This window comes from Callorhinchus milii, unplaced genomic scaffold (assembly GCF_018977255.1).
Source record: "Callorhinchus milii isolate IMCB2004 unplaced genomic scaffold, IMCB_Cmil_1.0 Scaffold11, whole genome shotgun sequence".
In the NCBI taxonomy this organism is placed as follows: Eukaryota; Metazoa; Chordata; class Chondrichthyes; order Chimaeriformes; family Callorhinchidae; genus Callorhinchus; species Callorhinchus milii.
The window spans coordinates 863,996-881,977 of NW_024704752.1; the positions used below are offsets into that span (position 1 = coordinate 863,996).

Here is a 17,982-nt window from a genome sequence, read left to right on the forward strand (position 1 = left end):
GTTATTGTTAGATCAAATGCCTGGGAAGAGGCATACACAGAATGGTGGAATGGGCTGACATGTGGCAGATGGATTTCAATGTAGATAAGTGTGAGGTGATACACTTAGGTAGGAAAAATGATAGGAGGCAATATAGACTTGGGAGCTCAATCTTAAGGGGGGTGAACGTACAGAGAGATCTGGGCGTTCAAGTAAACGATTCATTGAAGGTGGCAGAGCAGGTAGATAGGGCAGTAAAAAGGGCATTTGATGTACTGAGCTTCATTAGTAGGGCATAGAGTATAAGAGCAGAGGGGTTATGCTTAATCTGTACAAAACACTGGTTAGGCCTCAGCTGGAGTACTGCGTCCAGTTCTGGGCACCGTACCTCAGGAAGGACATTAAGGCACTGGAAAGGGTGCAGAGGAGATTCACGAGAATGATACCAGGAATGGGGAACCTTAGCTATGAGGACAGGCTGGAGAAGGTAGGACGTTTCCCTTTAGAGTAGAGAAGGTTACGCGGGGACATGATAGAGGTCTTCAAGATCATGAAAGGTTTCGACAGGCGAGATAGGGAAAAGCTGTTACCGCTGGTAGGTGTGTCTGTGACTCGTGGTCACAGTCTTAAGATATCTACCAAAAGAAGCAGAGGGGAGGTTAAAATAATTTTTTTCACTCAGCGAGTTGTTAGAATTTGGAATGATCTGCCCGAAAGGGCAGTGAAGTCTGAGTCGATAACAACTTTTAAGAGAGAACTGGACAGGTATCTGGAGAAGACAGGTTTGCAGGGGAGAAAGCTGGTGAGTGGGGTTAATAAAAGTCAGTTGTTCTGTCAAAGAGCCGCACAGACTCGATGGGCTGAATGGCCTTCTTCTGTGCCGTAACACACAAAAAAAAGAGGTGCATATGTAATTAGATACTCATAGAATCATGGAATCTTACGGTACAGAAATAGGCCATGCGGCCCATCTGGCCTGTGCCACTATTTGAAAGAGTCCCACTCCCCGCACTTTTCCCATAGCCTTGCAATTTTTTTCCTTTTCAAGTCTATATCCAATTACCTTTTTAAAATTATTATTGAATCTGCTTCCACCACCCTTTCAGGCCGTGCATTCCAGATCATAACAACTCTCTGGGTAAAAACAAAACTTCTCATCTCCGCTCTAGTTCTTTTTCAAATTATCTTAAATCTGTGTCCTCTGGTTACCAACCCCCCTACCAGAGGAAACAGTTTCTCTTTATTTACTCTATCAAAACCCTTCATAATTTTGAACACCTCTATTAAATACCTCCTCAACTTTCACTGCTCTAAGGAGCACAATCGCAGCCTCTCTAGTCTCCCCACATAATGGAAGTCCCTCATCCTTGGTACCATCCTAATAAATCTCCTCTACACCCTTTCCAAGGCCCTGACATCCTTCCTAAAGTGTGGTACCCAGAATTGGACACAATACTTCATCTGAGGCCTAACTAGTGATTTATAAAGTTTTAGCATAACTTTCTTTCTTTTGTGCTCTATGCCTCTATTTATAAACTCAAGGATCCCATTTGCTTTTCAACAGCTTTGTCAACTTGTCCTGCCACTTCAAAGATTTGTATATGTGAACCTCAATGTCTCTCTTTTCCTGCACCCTCTTTAAAATTGTACCATTTAGCACAATTGGCTGCCGTGTTTCTCCACAAAATACACAGTCAAATTCACTTTACAGTATATCTTGTGAAGTGCTTTGAGACATCTCGAAAACATGATAAGACGCTGTATCAAATGCAAGGTAGTAGTAGTATTATTATATTGCCTCTCTTCATTCTTCCTGCTTAGTCATGGGGGTTAAAATAATCTATTACCGTACTATTAGGTTCATCCACTGCAAATGTATATAGATTTATATACATACGCACACACTTGCTGGAACATTGTCAACCTTCAATTAATTTCATTTATTTGCTCGCTATTACACTCATTCAGCAAAATGAAAGTCATCACAGAAAACCTCTGCTCTTTACAGAAAATCAGTTGATAATTGGATTTATAAATGCTATACCATGATTTAATTTAAGATATACAGCAAAGTATCAATAATAAATTAATTTAGTTATATACCTACCATGCAATTGTTTCCAGTCTCTGTTCCACAACAAATTATATGCTTCCATTATGAGCATTACTCTCTTGTGGGAATTGAAAGCTTATTGTTTTTTTTAGAGTTCAGAGCTATATAAGATCACCATACCAAGCAAGACAGTGAATAAAAGAATTTATGATTAGCTCAGTAAGTTTGGGGAAAACCTGGCACAAGTCGTCTTAAATATTGCAATGAACAGCCTTGTGTGGTTGGGATTATTAATAATATTGCCAGTATCTGGCATAGATAATCAAGTCTGCAAACTTCAAGCACATCCCAGAATAGCTGAGTTATCCAAAAATGGGGATATCATATTAGGAGGAATTTTTAACCTGCATTCAGGCAGTTATGAGCTGAGTCATTCATATACAAGATTACCAGATGAAATCCACTGTAGAAGGTTAGTATATATTTATTCAGATCCAATGTGAGACTGTCTTCATGTAGATTTATATTGTTTCAAACATGTAAAATAGTGTTTTAATCTATAATTGCACCTTTCCATTTCTTATTGTATCACACTATAACAGCAAATTGTTTCCATTTCCTGAACCAAATTAGAATACTTTATTGGAGTAACATGCTTAGAACATGCTATGTTTATACAAATTTCAGAGTGCAGTAAAATGTTGTATTAAACTGAAAAACTAACTCTCCTAATGCAAAATATCTGTTTTGCAGCTTTAGTTTAGGAAGCTTTCGCCTCGCCCAAACCATGATATTTGCTATAGAAGAAATCAATCGCAGCAATACATTGCTTCCAAACATTACCCTGGGATACAGGATTTATGATGACTGCATTTCCTCCAGAATTGCCACAAAGGCAGTTTTGGCCCTTGTCAATGGAGAAGACAAGACAGTATCTGATTTAAAGTGTCCAGCACACAACAAAGTCACTGCTATTGTTGGCTGTGATGGATCCTCGCAGTCCATAGCAGTAGCTAGATTAATTGGGCCTTTTAGAATTCCAATGGTAAGTGTCAACTGTGTACCTTGTACAAAGTGTAAGGTCATCAAGTAGAACAAATGTTTCCTATTGGAAGAAATGAATATTGTATTGCACCGTTAGAAGGCCAACATGTGGCTTTGCCATATTAACTGTCCTCTTAACATGGGCATTGCTATGGAAATCCACTAATTTGGAATTGATTCAATTTCCATGAATGCTATGCACTTGATATTAATGTGTTTAACATCTAACACTTGAGGGATGAGCAACTGAAAAAGGTTTGTCTGGTTCAAAGACATTGTGTATTTGACCGAATGTTCATTGAATATTACCTCAATGATGTATCAGTTATTTATTACTGATCTGATTTCCACCACAGGTGAGTTACTATTCCACCTGCTCCTGCCTGAGCAACAGGCGAGAGTATCCCTCGTTTTTCAGAACAATACCGAGCGATTACCATCAGTCAGAACTTTTAGTTCAACTCGTCAAAAAGTTTAGATGGACTTGGATTGGGACAATAAGAAGCAATAATGATTATGGCCGTTTTGGGATGCAGGCCTTTGTGAAGTCGGTGGAAAAGCTTGGAGTGTGTATCGCATATGCTGAATCTTTCCACAGAACCGACCCGAGAGAGAAAGTGTCCCAAATTGTAGAGGTGATTAAAGGAGCCACCACAAAGGTCATTGTAGCCTTTATTTCTGTGACAGAAATGAGAATTTTGCTGAAAGAAATTGTCCATAAAAATGTCACAGATTTACAGTGGGTAGGAAGTGAGGCGTGGGTCACAGCACAGGTGTTGCCACCTGAGGAAAGTGCCACGTTTCTGGTTGGTACAATTGGCCCTACAATACGCAGAAGGAAAGTGACAGGACTTCAAGATTTTCTTCTGAAAATCCACCCTACTTTGTTCCCTGGGAACTTTGTCATTGAGGAATTTTGGGAAACAGCATTCGATTGCATTCTGAAAATCAAAAATTTTACAGATCAGGAAAAATATCCCAAGCAGTGTTCAGGAGAAGAAAACTTGCTGGAGGCCACTGATAAATATCTGGATCGAGCCTTACGAGGGAATTCGTACAATGTATACAAAGCAACCTATGCTCTTGCCCATGCGTTTCACAAAATGTTCTCTTGTGAGAACACCAAAAGGTCAAGCACAAATGACACGTGTGCAAATATTACTCATTTTGAACCATGGCAGGTAAGGATAAACCATCTCTTTCTGTCCAAACACATCGGTGTCAATGTAACTTTTATAATATTAATCCTTACATTTGATATCCCGCCTTATCATGTCTTCGAGGCATCTCAATGCACTTCACAGAACACACTGCAAAATGAATTGACCGCATATTCTGTAGGCGAGTTGTGCTTTATTTTTTACTTACTTATTCACTTTGAACGGTTCTGTCATCCTGAAGGTTCTTCAGAATTTGCAATCAGTTCACTTCACAACTAAGGCTGGAGACCACGTCTATTTTGATGAAAATGGTGATGCTGTGGCTATATATGATTTGGTAAATTGGCAAACCAATGTCAATGGTACTGTTGAGATTAAAATAATTGGATACTATAATGGAACCTCAACAAATGATGAAAAGCTTGTGTTCAATGAAGAATCTATCACCTGGACCACTGAACAAAAAACAGTAGGAATACTTTGCAATATACATTTAATCTATCGACACAAATGTTAACTAGTTTGATACGATATTCAAGAAATTAAGGGATTCACTGCAATATGTATTTCATTCATCAATGCTAATATATTTGCTCAATATGTTTGTAATAATAATAATAATCCTTGCATTTGATAAACAGCAACAACAAAATCACATTCGATAATAGCGTCTTATCACATCTTCAAAGTGTCTCAAAGAACTTCACCGAATATACCATAAAGAGAATTAACTGCATATTTTGTGTAATTTAGTTTGTATTATTGAAGGTTATTCATTTTAGTCACTGCCTGAAATCCCCACTTCAAATTGACATTACATATTACAATAATACTTTGAGAACATCTGGGACTCAGGCTTTGTTTTCCAGCTGGGGTTTTATTACATCTTAATTAATAACTTTTCTGGATTTGAGTTGCTCAAAATAACAATCTCTCAAAGTTTTTTCTGCTGTCAAAAATAAAAGCTCCTCTTTAGATAACAGCAAGTGTATTTTTTTTACTGAGTGTCTTCCACGTAGTAACACTACATCGCTTCACTTAAATCATACCTTACAGTGAAACGTGTGTGCCTGTAGAAATACAGTACTCACTCAAAGCTTATTCCACATGCCTCTGTTTACTTAGAGGTAAGTAGGAAACCAATTATTATTAGTCGATCGATGGATCGCTTTTCCGGGGGTAATATCCCTTCAAAATAATAATAGTAATAATAATTTGGTCACTCAATTCACGACTGTTTGTGGGACACTGCTGCCATGTTTCAACCACAAAATATACAGTCACTTTACAGTATATTCTGTGAAGCGCCTTGATATAGCATCTTCTCACTTCTCAACGACTGTATCAAATGTAAGGGTTATTATTATTAATTCACATTTGGTTAGGATTGTGGATGGACACATTAGCTCTCATGAGCTTGTGGTAGAATCTGATAAATTATATACATTATCTTTTGAAGGTGCCGCGTGCGATTTGCAGTGAAAGTTGTCTCCCAGGCACAATAAAAGTCTCCAAAAGAGGCCAACCCATTTGCTGTTTTGACTGTGTACAATGTGCTGATGGTGAAATAAGTAACACCACAGGTGAGCCTTGGATGGATCCGTTCTATGTTAAAACTCTTCCTCTCCAATATCAAAGGCTTGAAACTATACCTTTTTGATAGACTGTTATTTTTATTACCTTGCAGATGCCATAATGTGCCTGACATGTCCGCCCCGCTACTGGTCCAACCAGGGCAAAGACCAGTGCGAGAAGAAGAAAGTTGAATTTCTTTCTTACGGAGAGATCCTGGGTACTGTGTTGGCAACTCTCGCCATCACTGGAGTTTGCCTGACTCTCGCTATCGCTGCTCTTTTCTTTAAGCACAGAAGCTCCCCTATCATCAAGGCCAATAATTCAGAATTAAGTCTGCTTCTCCTGCTCTCACTGACTCTTTGCTTTCTGTGTTCTCTGACATTCTTGGGTGAACCCTCTGCCTGGTCGTGTATGTTACGCCGCACGGCTTTTGGTGTGGCTTTCGTTCTGTGCATCTCTTGTGTTTTGGGGAAAACTATTGTGGTTTTGGTGGCATTTAAAGCTTCGCGCCCCAACAATAAGATGCTCAAGTGGTTCAGTGCGAAACAGCAACGCTTGACTATTTTTGCCCTGACCTTTGTTCAGTGTTTCACGTGTACCCTTTGGCTAACCATCTCGCCTCCATTTCCCGTTGAAAACAACATGTACTACAGAGAAATTATTATTGTTGAATGCGACATGGGATCCTTAACTGCCTTCTATTGTGTGTCGGGATATATTGCTCTGCTCTCCTGTTTATGCTTTGTACTTGCATTTATCGCTCGGAAACTGCCAGACAATTTCAACGAGGCAAAGTTTATAACTTTCAGCATGCTTATATTTTGTGTGGTCTGGATAGCATTCATTCCAGCTTATGTCAGTTCTCCTGGGAAATACACAGTGGCTGTAGAAGTATTCGCTATTCTAGCCTCAAGTTTCGCTTTGCTTGTGTGTATTTTTGGTCCTAAATGTTACATTATTTTGATAAAACCAGAGCAGAACACAAAGAAGCATTTGATGGGAAAAGAAACATCAAACAAGCGGGCTATATAACTGGAGCTAATATAACCCCTGTTTTTAACCCCCTCATGATCCCTCCCTCCAGCTTGAGTCCAAATCCCTGACTGTGCAGCGCATTGGGATGTTCTCCCAATGTGGAAGGCGCTATGTAAATGTAATTTGTTGGTTTTGTTTCATATCTACTCCTTTGGAAAGAAATTAGACTTATCTGACGCATCTTAGTGGACTTTCAAGACTTTTTCATTGTTTATTACTAATTTTATTACCTAACTCATCTATATATCTCAAACATCTATAAGTATATCCCACATATCTATTAATTGCTTCCTATCACTTCTGAGAGATATATAATCTCTCCGATCTTGAGGATGAAACCTATTCTCCACCATTGTAGTATATTTAGTTTGTATCAATATTCAGATATTTAGAACAGAATAAATGCCTTTATTCTTGCCTTTGCCTTTGATGAGTAAACTATAAATGAGTGATGTTGTGATTTCTATGTGACATACATAAAGCATACACGAGTATAAATATAATGATTATTGAATTAAATCTACAATTTAGAAATTATGGAAGGAAACTATCCAAGGAATTTTAAAGAATGTTGCATCGTTTGCTATTTTACTCTAAATAGCATAATAAAATCAACGCTTGAAATATTCTGTTATAGATTTCTGTTAGGAAATAATATCTTGGAATACAATATATGGGACACGGCATGTCAAGCGACTGTCAGGTTGATGGAAGGTGAACTGAATGGATCTTGGTCTGCTTTTCGTATAGCATTTCTTATGTTCTTATATTAGAGTGGTGTTGGCAGGATCAGCACCAGGCGATTCCCGTTTCTTTATGAAGGAAGCCTATTAGAAATTTCCGCATATTAAACCCAATCTTAATTCTTAGTGTAGTTATAAATTCTACAAAAAAGCCATGAAGTTTGGTGCAATGTTGAAGTTCCACCAGTGGGTGTCACAATCGTATTGCAGTAAATATGTGATGGTTTAATATTTACAGTTTACGGTGATGGGACTATCCTTCTAACACTCTCTAATCTGACAAATTCAATCAATGTTTGAATAGTTAATAGTTGAAGTGGAAATCTGACTAAACTTTGGCAGTCGTTGGCTGGTCACTGATACATTTAGTGATGTGGCAGATGAGCAAGTCTTATTCTCTGCTACCGGTAATCCTTGGTGGTGTGAGTTTGTAAAATTATTCAGTTCACAATACCAACATCTGTAAAGTCACTTGCAACTGAACAATCTCAGCTGAGCCTCACAGCCTCAGCACTAATAAAGATGATACAAATTTTATTAAAAAATATCTTCCATACGTTTCTTCTGCATCAAAATACTTTGAAGAAATTTCAATTTTAATTCTATGCACTCCTTTAGTAATAATAAAAATAATTGCATTTGATATAACGCCTTATCACGTCTTTGAGACGTCTCAAAGCACTTCACAGAATATATTGTAAAGTGAATTCTTTGTGGGTGAAACCAGCAGCCAATTGCACACAGACCCTCAAACAGTTGTGACCAAATTATTATTTTTAGTTTCTGGTTTAATGGAATTTGAACGCAGCTCCCAGTGTACATTACAGGGTTATTTGTTTCCCCTCAGACTAAGCACCAATGTAATTTGTACATTTTCATTTACAAAGTGTTATTTGCCTTTGAGATCACCAACACATTTAACAGTGGGAGCTGTGGGCAGCGAGCTATAAATCAGAGAAATGTAGAGGCACGGTCAAAGGATGGGCATTTACATTGTTTGTGACAACAGTGTGCGAGCCAATGCGGCTTTCAAAGCAAGTTCAATAGCACAGCTGAAAACCATTAAGGTCATATCTGATGATGGAGCAGCGAGGGTGATCTACAAACTGTTAAAAGTTAAAGCCACAAAGAAATGATTCTTTCCCAGAATCAGAGTGAAGTATACATTGCACGATGTAACTCATTATACCATACTCTATTGTAGTTGGTTAGTATTTAAATCCAATTGATGTGTGTTACGTCAATTTTATGAGGAAAATTAGGAATGTCTTTAAATGATCAGTTTATTCAAAACTTGTCAAGTTTGTTTTTTTCTTCCTCAAAAACTTGAAATAAATTAAGTATATTTATTTGTGTAAAGTATACATTTGTGTAATGAACCAACAACACAAGTTAACAGTGGAGTCCTGTAGCTCAGTGGTTAGAGCACTCGCTTTGCAAGCGAGAGACCTGAGTTCAATTCCAGGCAGGGGGCGAAACCTTGGGCAAGTTCCTTACTCCACACAGAGCCTAATAATAATCCCTCCCAAACCAAAAACAATAATAAATTGGTCATTTTCAATCCACGGCTGTTTGTGGGACATTGCTGTGCACAATTGGCTGCCGCGTTCGCCCACAAATATACAGTCAATTCACTTTACAGTGTGTTCTGTGAAGTGCTTTGAGACATCGAGAAGACGTGAAAAGCGCTATATCAAATGCAAGGATTATTATTATTATTATTTATATAATGCCCTTCACGCAGGATAGCGTCCCAGAGCACTTGAATGCTGTTTTATTGGTTTCCTTGAAGTTATAAAATTGTGGCCATTTAGGTACACTTGGATAAATGTGCAATGATTACACAGCACCAACACGAGAACATTATTAAATCACAATCAGAACTCAACTTCTGATTAATTGTGTACCTTAGAGATTATATTTCGACCCCCCCGCCCATTGCACTGTGCACTCAGTTACACAAACAGCCTGACTCTGAGTGTATAACCGTGGGAGGCCTGGTCTGTTCCTAACTGGGAAGATTTCAGTGTACAACGGTACACAAGTTGCTGAGTCTGACAATCAGGTGACAATCTAGGTCCAAAAAGACATAATGTGCAGAAGAAAGTGGTCGAGCTTCTACAGGGAAAGCAATATAGGAAATAGATATATCCAGTGTTTCTAACCAATGATCACAGGAACGCAAATAGGTTTGAGCGCTGCAATATAACTACTAACCACGAGATGGTGACAAAGCATTTAATAAACGGTACTGTATGCAGGTCCTTACTTAATGTTCCCTTATTACCGTCTATTGAGATGAAATATTTAATACACTTCAGAATAAAATGACAAATTAAAAATGGATTTGATCAATTAAATTTGGTTTTGTACTCATAGTGTTAATCTCCTCTGTTAAAATATGCATTTATGATAATGTTGCCTACTTGAACCAGAATACTTTATTTAAAAAAGGACATTTTCCCTGTGTCACTCATTAAAATGAATCTCAATTACATTTCTGCTATGACTTATCCTGTCTCACACTACCCACCGGGGGGGGAATGAAAACAAAGAGTAAAATAGCATTGAATAACCAATTATAATTCCCAAATTTCACTGAAATCGCCTGATACAATTCTCTGTGTATTCCCTTTAAGAGATAACATTCCTCTTTCCTGATTGGCTCGGAAAGTTTATCCTCTTTTGGTTGCTCGGATTGGCTGCAAAAACTTACAGCCCAACTTTGTCCAGTTGTCTGTTGGGGGAAAAGCCTCAGTTTCTGGGAGAATCGGTTTGTGGATGTTGATGAATCTCACACAAAAAGCCACCGAGAGCAGAAAAGCTAAAAAAAAGTAAATAAACTTGGGGCACGAATTTCTGGAATTGATCATTCTTTGCGCTACAAATTTTAGGCACTTTTCTAGAAACGTGGAAACTTTTTTTTCTGTTTGTTTGGGGCGAAATTCTGTTAATAATTGCTGACTTTTTGGGGAAAAAACAGAATGACAGCTACGTGCCTGCAGTTCCTCAGCTTTGTGGTGAGTGCCTTGGGCTGGGTTGGCATCTTAATCGCCACCAGCACCAACAGTTGGGTTCAGACCTGCTCCCATGGCGCTGCCAGTTGTCGACGCTTTGACGAGTTGGGATCCTACGGGTTGTGGACCGAATGCTTCACCTCATTCGGCATTTACCACTGCAAGAATCTAGCGGATATCCTGGAGATCCCAGGTACAGCCATTCAGTCATTATTCGCTTACTGATGTGTGTGTGTGTGTGTGGGTCTGTGAGATACGTTTCCATTGATGAGGCTTCATTGTACAATTTGAGTGAATTTGCAAATGTGCAATTTGGTGCAATTGTAAGATGAGCTTTTGTGTTTGTTGTACTCATTGGCACCGACCGGTTCTGTTAGAAAACTTTGTATTCACGAATTTCGGTTAAGGGCATTTCTGGCACAACACATAATTGCTTTGCATTTCAGATTCCCCAACCCGTTATCTTCCTAACCTTGAGATGGTTTCTTCAGGGCCCCTTTATCCCCGTTTTTCGCTTCTTTCTTGGTTTCTGAAGTTTATTTTTACCCTGAAAGTTATTATCACTACTTCGTATATATAGGGAGACTTTCTACTCGTGAGTAGATTCAGGCTAAATACAGGGAACATGATATTAAAAAAAACCCTACAAAATAGTTGCTCAAAAAGAAGAATGATTTCATTATAACGTTACCCATGTGACGTCATCAATTAAGTGCAATCACATAAATCATTTCAACTACAATTTATACATTCAAATACTTCAAATGCAAACTTCGCTCCCTCACCCCCATAATTTTTCTATTATTTTCGTTTTCCTCCTATTCTCCTATTCTCTCACTCTTTGCTCAATTGTGATAGCTTCCTAATATTCCTAAATATTCAGCACACCCTCACCCCCACATACACCAACACTACCTAGCTTTAGTCTTCAGATACTAATAATAATCCTTGCATTTGACATATATATTTAGAGAGAGAGAGAGAGAGAGAGAGAGAGAGTGCCTTATCATGTAGTTGAGACGTGTATATTGTAAAGTGGATTGACTCTTTTGTGGGCGAAACTAATATATGATATTATTATATTATTAAACAATAATAATACTCAGATTTACTTTCAATTTACCCCCAGCTCTAATTAGATCTTTTAAAATTCAACTTCTCTTTTACAAAAAAAGCTTTTTTATTGTTTGAAAATCAGTTTTATGTCTAACGTTAACTGCCAATGTAGAGCTAAAAGGTGGAAGTTTGACAAGAAGCGCTCCACAGATATGACCAAATGCCCGAAACAGGGAGCAGGGAGGAGGCAGGAGATAATAGTTGCCTCGCCACACAAGCCCCCACCCCTGTTGGCAAAACTAAATTTAGTTTTTAGAATGAATAGAACAAAGTTTAATTATTTCTTCCCGCGCTAATTCTCTTTTCTTTGTGTTTCATGCCATTGTTTTATTCCTGTTTCTTTTCTTCAGCCCCAACTTAATTCAGTGACTTCTCATCTTTTTAACTGTTTGTTGTCTTAGGATCAGGGCTTCACTAATGCTCCAGTTGATTGCCACAATGGCAAGGATAGGCTGGGAGGGAAACTAGTGCATTGGGAATGATGTAAATTACCTTCGCCCTGAAGAGGTGGCATTGAATCCATTGTAAATGGTTGAATGGATTGTTGTATGTACCAGTTTCAGGGCCTCTGTCATTCATCATTTTAAAATCTCATGGACATTTGTAAAAGAAGAACTGCGATGCGATTGATACATTGATGTGCACATGTTTCAAGGTGAAATATGATTGAATCCATAATTATTATAGGATTCCAAAGCTATCTGTCTCTGGCTGGTTAAGTTCAGAGGGGTGGGCGAGGTTATGATCGCCTGCATCTGGCCCTACTCCTTCCTCAATCGCTTTGCTTTTGAAGTTTTTTGACCTGTGAATGTGATTTGGCACCAATGGTGCGTTGGCCCCTCAGTAATAACTGGAACAGTCCAACTTCACAAAGCTGAGGTAATTTCTCGTAGCTCACAGCTGGTAAACACTCCTTGGGTAAGGCGAACAACAAAAAACTATTCACATCTGGCTTTCAGCCAGTCAGCAGTGAGTGTATAGGACAGTGAACCATTTGATACATGTTTTATCTCCCTTTCCTGTTTCCTGTTATCTCCTCTCTTGCACAGGACTAACAATACCCTTGTGCTCCAATTACAAATGTGAATTTAAAAGGCAGAGTTCTGTTTTTTTTAAAAAAAGCAAAATAATGCAATTTACATTGGTACAGCGCCCTTTATGGGAAGGATGTCTCAAAAGACTTTGTGCACCTAATGAGATGGGGAAGGGGTGGGGGGAGGGGATAACAGATAGAGATGCCAAGGAGATGAGTCTTAGAATAGTCTTTAAAATTGGGGAGGGAGTGAGGGAGTGAGGCGGAGTGACTCAGCGGATGGATTTCCAGAGACGGAAAGTAGATTGCATAAAAGTTAGTCCATCGAGGAAAATGACATAATTAATAAAAGTAGCCAAAATGGGAAATGACTATTCATCCTCATTCAGTATCCACGTCACTTATATAGAAATATGTGGGTCCCGAGATTGAAGGAAAAGCAATGACACATTTGTTTTCCAGTTTAATATCCTACTAATAAGAATATTAATATTATTAGTCATCTACTGAATCAATAATTCCTGACCAGTTAATTCAGTGTCCTGTGGCTCAGACCAGCTTCCAGTGATGAGGATATGACACAATATACCTAGCATAAGTAGAAACTCAGTTGTTAGTCGAGTGGCAGATCAAATTCCAGGGACAATAATCACTTGATTAATTAATTAATATAGGGTCAATTCACTTAACGGTATATTTAGTGAAGCGCTTTGAGACGTCTAGAAGATGTGATAAGATGCTATATCAAATGCAAGGTTTATCATTATTATAACATTTACCAAAGTGACTGATTGGTACAATTAGCCCCCCGCCCACCTCCCCCCCCCCCCCCCCCCCCACACACACACAAAACACACCCCAAATCACTGGGGGCTGCTTCCTGTACATTCTTTCTGCGGGTCTCTATCCACTTGGGGCCAATCTTCTAAACATAGGGCAATAGACAGGCTATGTGTAGGAACAGTAGCAGTGACCCCCTCACACCTGTTGAAGCCCCCAGATCCGTTCAGGATTTTACCATGAAAAGACAAAACAATAATGCCGAGCTCCTGCAGTGGCTGATCTTATAGTTATTGGTCCCGAGGGGAACCAGAGATTCAAGGCAGTTATAACACAAGTGGCTGGGATTCTGGGGGGCACGTGTTATTGCAGCTGCAGAGTGGAGGAGGAGGAGAAGCAGCTGGTTTGTACGTTTAAACAAAAGTAGGAAAGAGGCGCCAAGAAAGAGTTTTTAAAAAGGAACAGGCGTCATTATGAAAAACAAATAACCTTTGCCAAAGCTGTAGCTGGTCTGTTTGTAACTTCACATCCGATGGCTGCTGCTTGGGTCCAAGCCTTATTGTGGGCATCGCCTGAGATGAAATAGACATAAATAATTTTTCTCACTGTTAAGTCTGTCCAGTTATGAGGAGTGATTACTATAACAAGACCACTGTCCTCATCCACACAACACAGAGCGCAGCCTCTTGGTTTATATTACTAGCTCTGCGTCTCTCTCTCCTCATTCCCTCTCTTTCTGTCTCTTGCCTCACTTGTGTCTCATCTTCCGCGCTCTCTCTCTTCTTCCTCACCCGCCCCTCCCTCCACTTCCGTTTCATCTCCAGTCTAAGGTAAAGATTCAACTTTAACGATCACAAACTCTCTGGTCCCAACTCAGCAACGAATGGCTCAGAGCACAAATGACTGGTCATGTCAATAAGGGGAGAAATTCAAGGCTGAGAGACATGAAAAGAGTGATAATCGCCCTGTTATAGCATATCTATTCTTTATTTTGAAATGATCTGGAGTTGGGATTAAATGAAGGAATGATAGCGAGAGTGAAACAGAGGAGTGGGAAACAATGGTCATCGATGAGCAAAGGAGAGAGAAAAATAATCAGGGCAGGTTTCCTTCTCATGATCACTTTCTTGTTGTCATTCATTGAAACATTGCCAACATTGCCAAGATTTAGTGAATCCTGTTTATTGAACAGAATGATCTTTGCTACACTATGCGGCAGCAAAGAGTCAACACATAAGGGTGAAGAAATTGTCCCCAAATTTTCTTCTGTCCCTTACAACAACAGTTTAATCGATCGCTGATTTATCATTGATCAAAAAGGTCCAACATATCCATCTGCCTATATCTTGGTTCATAGTCTTTGTGATTGCTCACTCTGATAATAATAGTCATAATTCTTGCATTTGATATAGCAACTTATCACATCGTTGCGATGTGTCAAAGTGCCTTAGTTTCGTTCTCCTGATTCTTTCCACCTGTCTCTATGGATGCTTTGTTTTGACAGCTTATGTCCAGATAAGTCGAGCCCTGATGATCACCGCCTCCATCTTGGGACTGCCCGCCATTTTCCTGGTACTCACCGCTCTGCCCTGCATGCACCTTGGAAGTGAGACGGAATCGGTCAAACACAAGCGTTCGTTACTGGGTGCCATTCTCCTGCTTTGTGTAGGTAAGAACTAAACCACCCTCCTGGATATCCAATTGTGTTTGGTCATGAAGAGATTACATCACTGCAACTCAATATGCAATACTGGATCCCACTGCAGTGGTCGTTAATAATAATAATCTTTGCATTTGATACAGCACCTGATGACATCTTCACGATGTCTCAAAGCGCTTCACAGTATATACTGTAAAGTGAATTGACTGTGTATTTTGTGGGCGAAATGCGGCAGCCAATTGCACACAGCAGCGTCCCACAAATAGTCATGGTACTGCAATGGCCTGTCCTGCCCTTAAAAAGATGGGTGGGGGTGGGGGGGACGTTCTTAGCATCAGGTGAACATGGTTCATTCACCACTGGAACACAAGCTTGATTCCTCCCTGGACAGATTGCAGTTCCTCTGGTCTCCGCTTCTTTCAAAGGTTGGATGGATTCGACAGCAACCTCAACAACAACAAGTTACATATGTATTGCACGTTTCACGTTGGGAGGATGTCCCAAAGCCTCAACCCAGCTCCCAGTAATGATAACGTGAAACAACTCAATGTGACACAAACTCTTCCAGCGCCTTCGGATGTTCTCCTGATGTGAAAGGCGCTATGCAAATGTAATTTTGTTGTTGTTGTTCCTGTGCTCTAAGGTCCCAGATACCATGACGATTCTTTTTTGAAAAATGTAAATGGATGATAATGTTTCAATGGGTGATAATGTTTAATGGGTGACAGTGTTGACCACAAACACCGCTACTGTCCTTTGAGTGGAACTGTATTGACTTGACCTGTGGGTATGCCTGTATTTGTGTTCCCAGCGCTCTGCACCGCAGTCGCCACCATTTGGTTCCCGGTAGGAGTTCACCACGAGAAGCATCTCTATAACTTCGGCTACTCGCTGTTTGCCGGCTGGATCGGCACCGCCCTTTGCTTCTTCGGCGGAGCGGTGATCTCCTGCTGCACCGGCTCAGCTGCTGACCGCACGGAAAACCGCTATTACTATTCATCTCAAGGCTCCAGTTCCACCACCAGCCCGACCCATGCCAAGAGCGTGCACATCTGAGCCCTGCACACACCCAGCCAGCCTCACATACAACCCAACTCTGGTCAAGCTGAAGGGAGTATCAACCTTAAACACATCTCCTAGCTTTAGGGAAAAATGATACTAAGAATATCACTGAGCAAAAAAACACCATTTTTATTATTTGTATTCTTTTTGTGGATTGTCTTAAGTTATGAAGCGTAGTCACCATTTGCCGGTATGGGACAGAAAGAAGAGATATTTGACACTGTCAGTACGACTAGGCTGGCGTTCTGTTGCATGGGACTTGGAGTGAGAAGAGAGCAGACAAATCAACACCAGGGGATGTGGTCACTTCCTTCCAGCTCACTCTAAAAAAAGGGGCACTTTTCTCCACTCAGTCAGAAAATAGCTGGCTGAATAGATCAGCTAAGTTTCCTGTAGGTGACAGATGCGTTTTCCTGTGTGCGTGGGAAGGGGGGAGGGGGTGCTGTGTACAAGCGATACCACCAGCATTTGCAAAGCAAAAAAAAACTAACTATAAACCTCTAGAGCAGAGCTAAAGGTGTATTTTGGCTTCAATCCGGTTTTCGATTTCTTTTACAATTTATTTTTAGAATAAAATATGCATTTTGAAAAATTTTTGGCAGCCCAGTAGCAGTGTTGGTGTTGATACAAGGAAGGGTTTGACTAGGTCATCATTAGCTTTCTGTCCTCATTGCATTTTCCCCAGTTGGTCAGGTGATTCTATAACTGCACACAATACTACATCTCCAGTGGGGAAGCAAATACTTGAAAAAATCATTCATTGTATTTGAGGAAACATTCAATTAATCATTTGTGGGTTAACGAACTCTGCTTTTGGTTTTGACTTCCATAGTGAAATATTCTAGTCAATTCTGCTCAACTCACTTACCTTTAACTGAACAGAACTCCATTGTTTTTGACAGTGAGAAAGTGCAGATCTTCATTGCTTTGACTATAATTAACAGTATTATAAAGAATGTGCCTCAATAGAAACTAGTGCCTCTAGGCATGAAGCACTTGCATCTTTCGGCATTTGATTCTTCTTTTTGTATATTTATCTACCCTGTGGCCAAAGGAACTGACCTGAACATGTGGAGTCCTGTAGCTCAGTGGTTAGAGCACTCGCTTTGCAAGTGAGAGACCTGAGTTCAATTCCAGGCAGAGGGCGAAACCTTGGGCAAGTTTCCTTACTCCACACAGAGCCTAATAATAATCCCTCCAAAACCAAAACAATAATAAATTGGTCATTTTCAATCCACGACTGTTTGTGGACATTGCTGTGCGCAATTGGCTGCCGCGTTCGCCCACAAATATACAGTCAATTCACTTTACAGTGTGTTCTGTGAAGCGCTTTGGGACGTCCTCCCGACGTGAAAAGCGCTATATCAAATGCAAGGATTATTATATTATTATTATTATAACTTTAATCAATTGGAGTTTCAAACCCTTAGCTATCTTGTAGCGCTGATTGGGGAGATTGATCAATTTTGGATGCTTAGTTTGAACGCCTGCTGGCTGAAATTGATACATGTCCTACCTTTAATGGTATATACAGTACTTATTCTTTGTCAGCAAAGCAAAACATATTGAAGTTGAAAATGGTCTGTGGTGTCATATCGCATTACCCTGGTAGTTTTGCCTGTATTCTATGCAAGTTTTAAAAAAATTAAGCTTCCCCCATCCACTGTTTTGTTTACATATACCAAACGTGACTGACAAAGAATTTACTGAACCTTTTGCTTAACA

The 17,982-nt window shown here is 39.7% G+C and overlaps 2 protein-coding genes across 2 annotated transcripts; both read left to right on the forward strand.

Annotated features, from left to right (window-relative positions):
* Nucleotides 1-446: 446 nt before the first annotated feature.
* Nucleotides 447-6,843, forward strand: LOC103189333 (extracellular calcium-sensing receptor-like). The gene is made up of 6 exons (XM_007909682.1): nt 447-466; nt 2,786-3,077; nt 3,433-4,257; nt 4,478-4,705; nt 5,696-5,819; nt 5,924-6,843. The coding sequence occupies exons 1-6, from the start codon at nt 447-449 to the stop codon at nt 6,841-6,843; spliced, it is 2,409 nt and encodes an 802-aa protein (XP_007907873.1).
* Nucleotides 6,844-10,331: 3,488 nt separating this feature from the next.
* cldn11a (claudin 11a) lies at nt 10,332-17,373 on the forward strand. Its single transcript, XM_007909669.2, has 3 exons — nt 10,332-10,799; nt 15,040-15,204; nt 16,007-17,373. The coding sequence occupies exons 1-3, from the start codon at nt 10,574-10,576 to the stop codon at nt 16,249-16,251; spliced, it is 636 nt and encodes a 211-aa protein (XP_007907860.1). The 5' UTR covers nt 10,332-10,573; the 3' UTR covers nt 16,252-17,373.
* The last annotated feature ends 609 nt before the right edge of the window (nt 17,374-17,982 follow it).

Bases quoted from the DNA above. Each gene is read 5' to 3' on its own strand.
- LOC103189333 (XM_007909682.1), top strand. From the start codon at position 447: ATGAGGACAGGCTGGAGAAG. The intron at 467-2,785 runs GTAGGACGTTTC...TCTGTTTTGCAG, and splicing joins ATGAGGACAGGCTGGAGAAG to CTTTAGTTTAGGAAGCTTTC. The intron at 5,820-5,923 runs GTGAGCCTTGGA...ATTACCTTGCAG, and splicing joins TGAAATAAGTAACACCACAG to ATGCCATAATGTGCCTGACA.
- cldn11a (XM_007909669.2), top strand. From the start codon at position 10,574: ATGACAGCTACGTGCCTGCAGTTCCTCAGCTTTGTGGTGAGTGCCTTG. The intron at 10,800-15,039 runs GTACAGCCATTC...TTGTTTTGACAG, and splicing joins GGATATCCTGGAGATCCCAG to CTTATGTCCAGATAAGTCGA. The intron at 15,205-16,006 runs GTAAGAACTAAA...TTGTGTTCCCAG, and splicing joins CATTCTCCTGCTTTGTGTAG to CGCTCTGCACCGCAGTCGCC.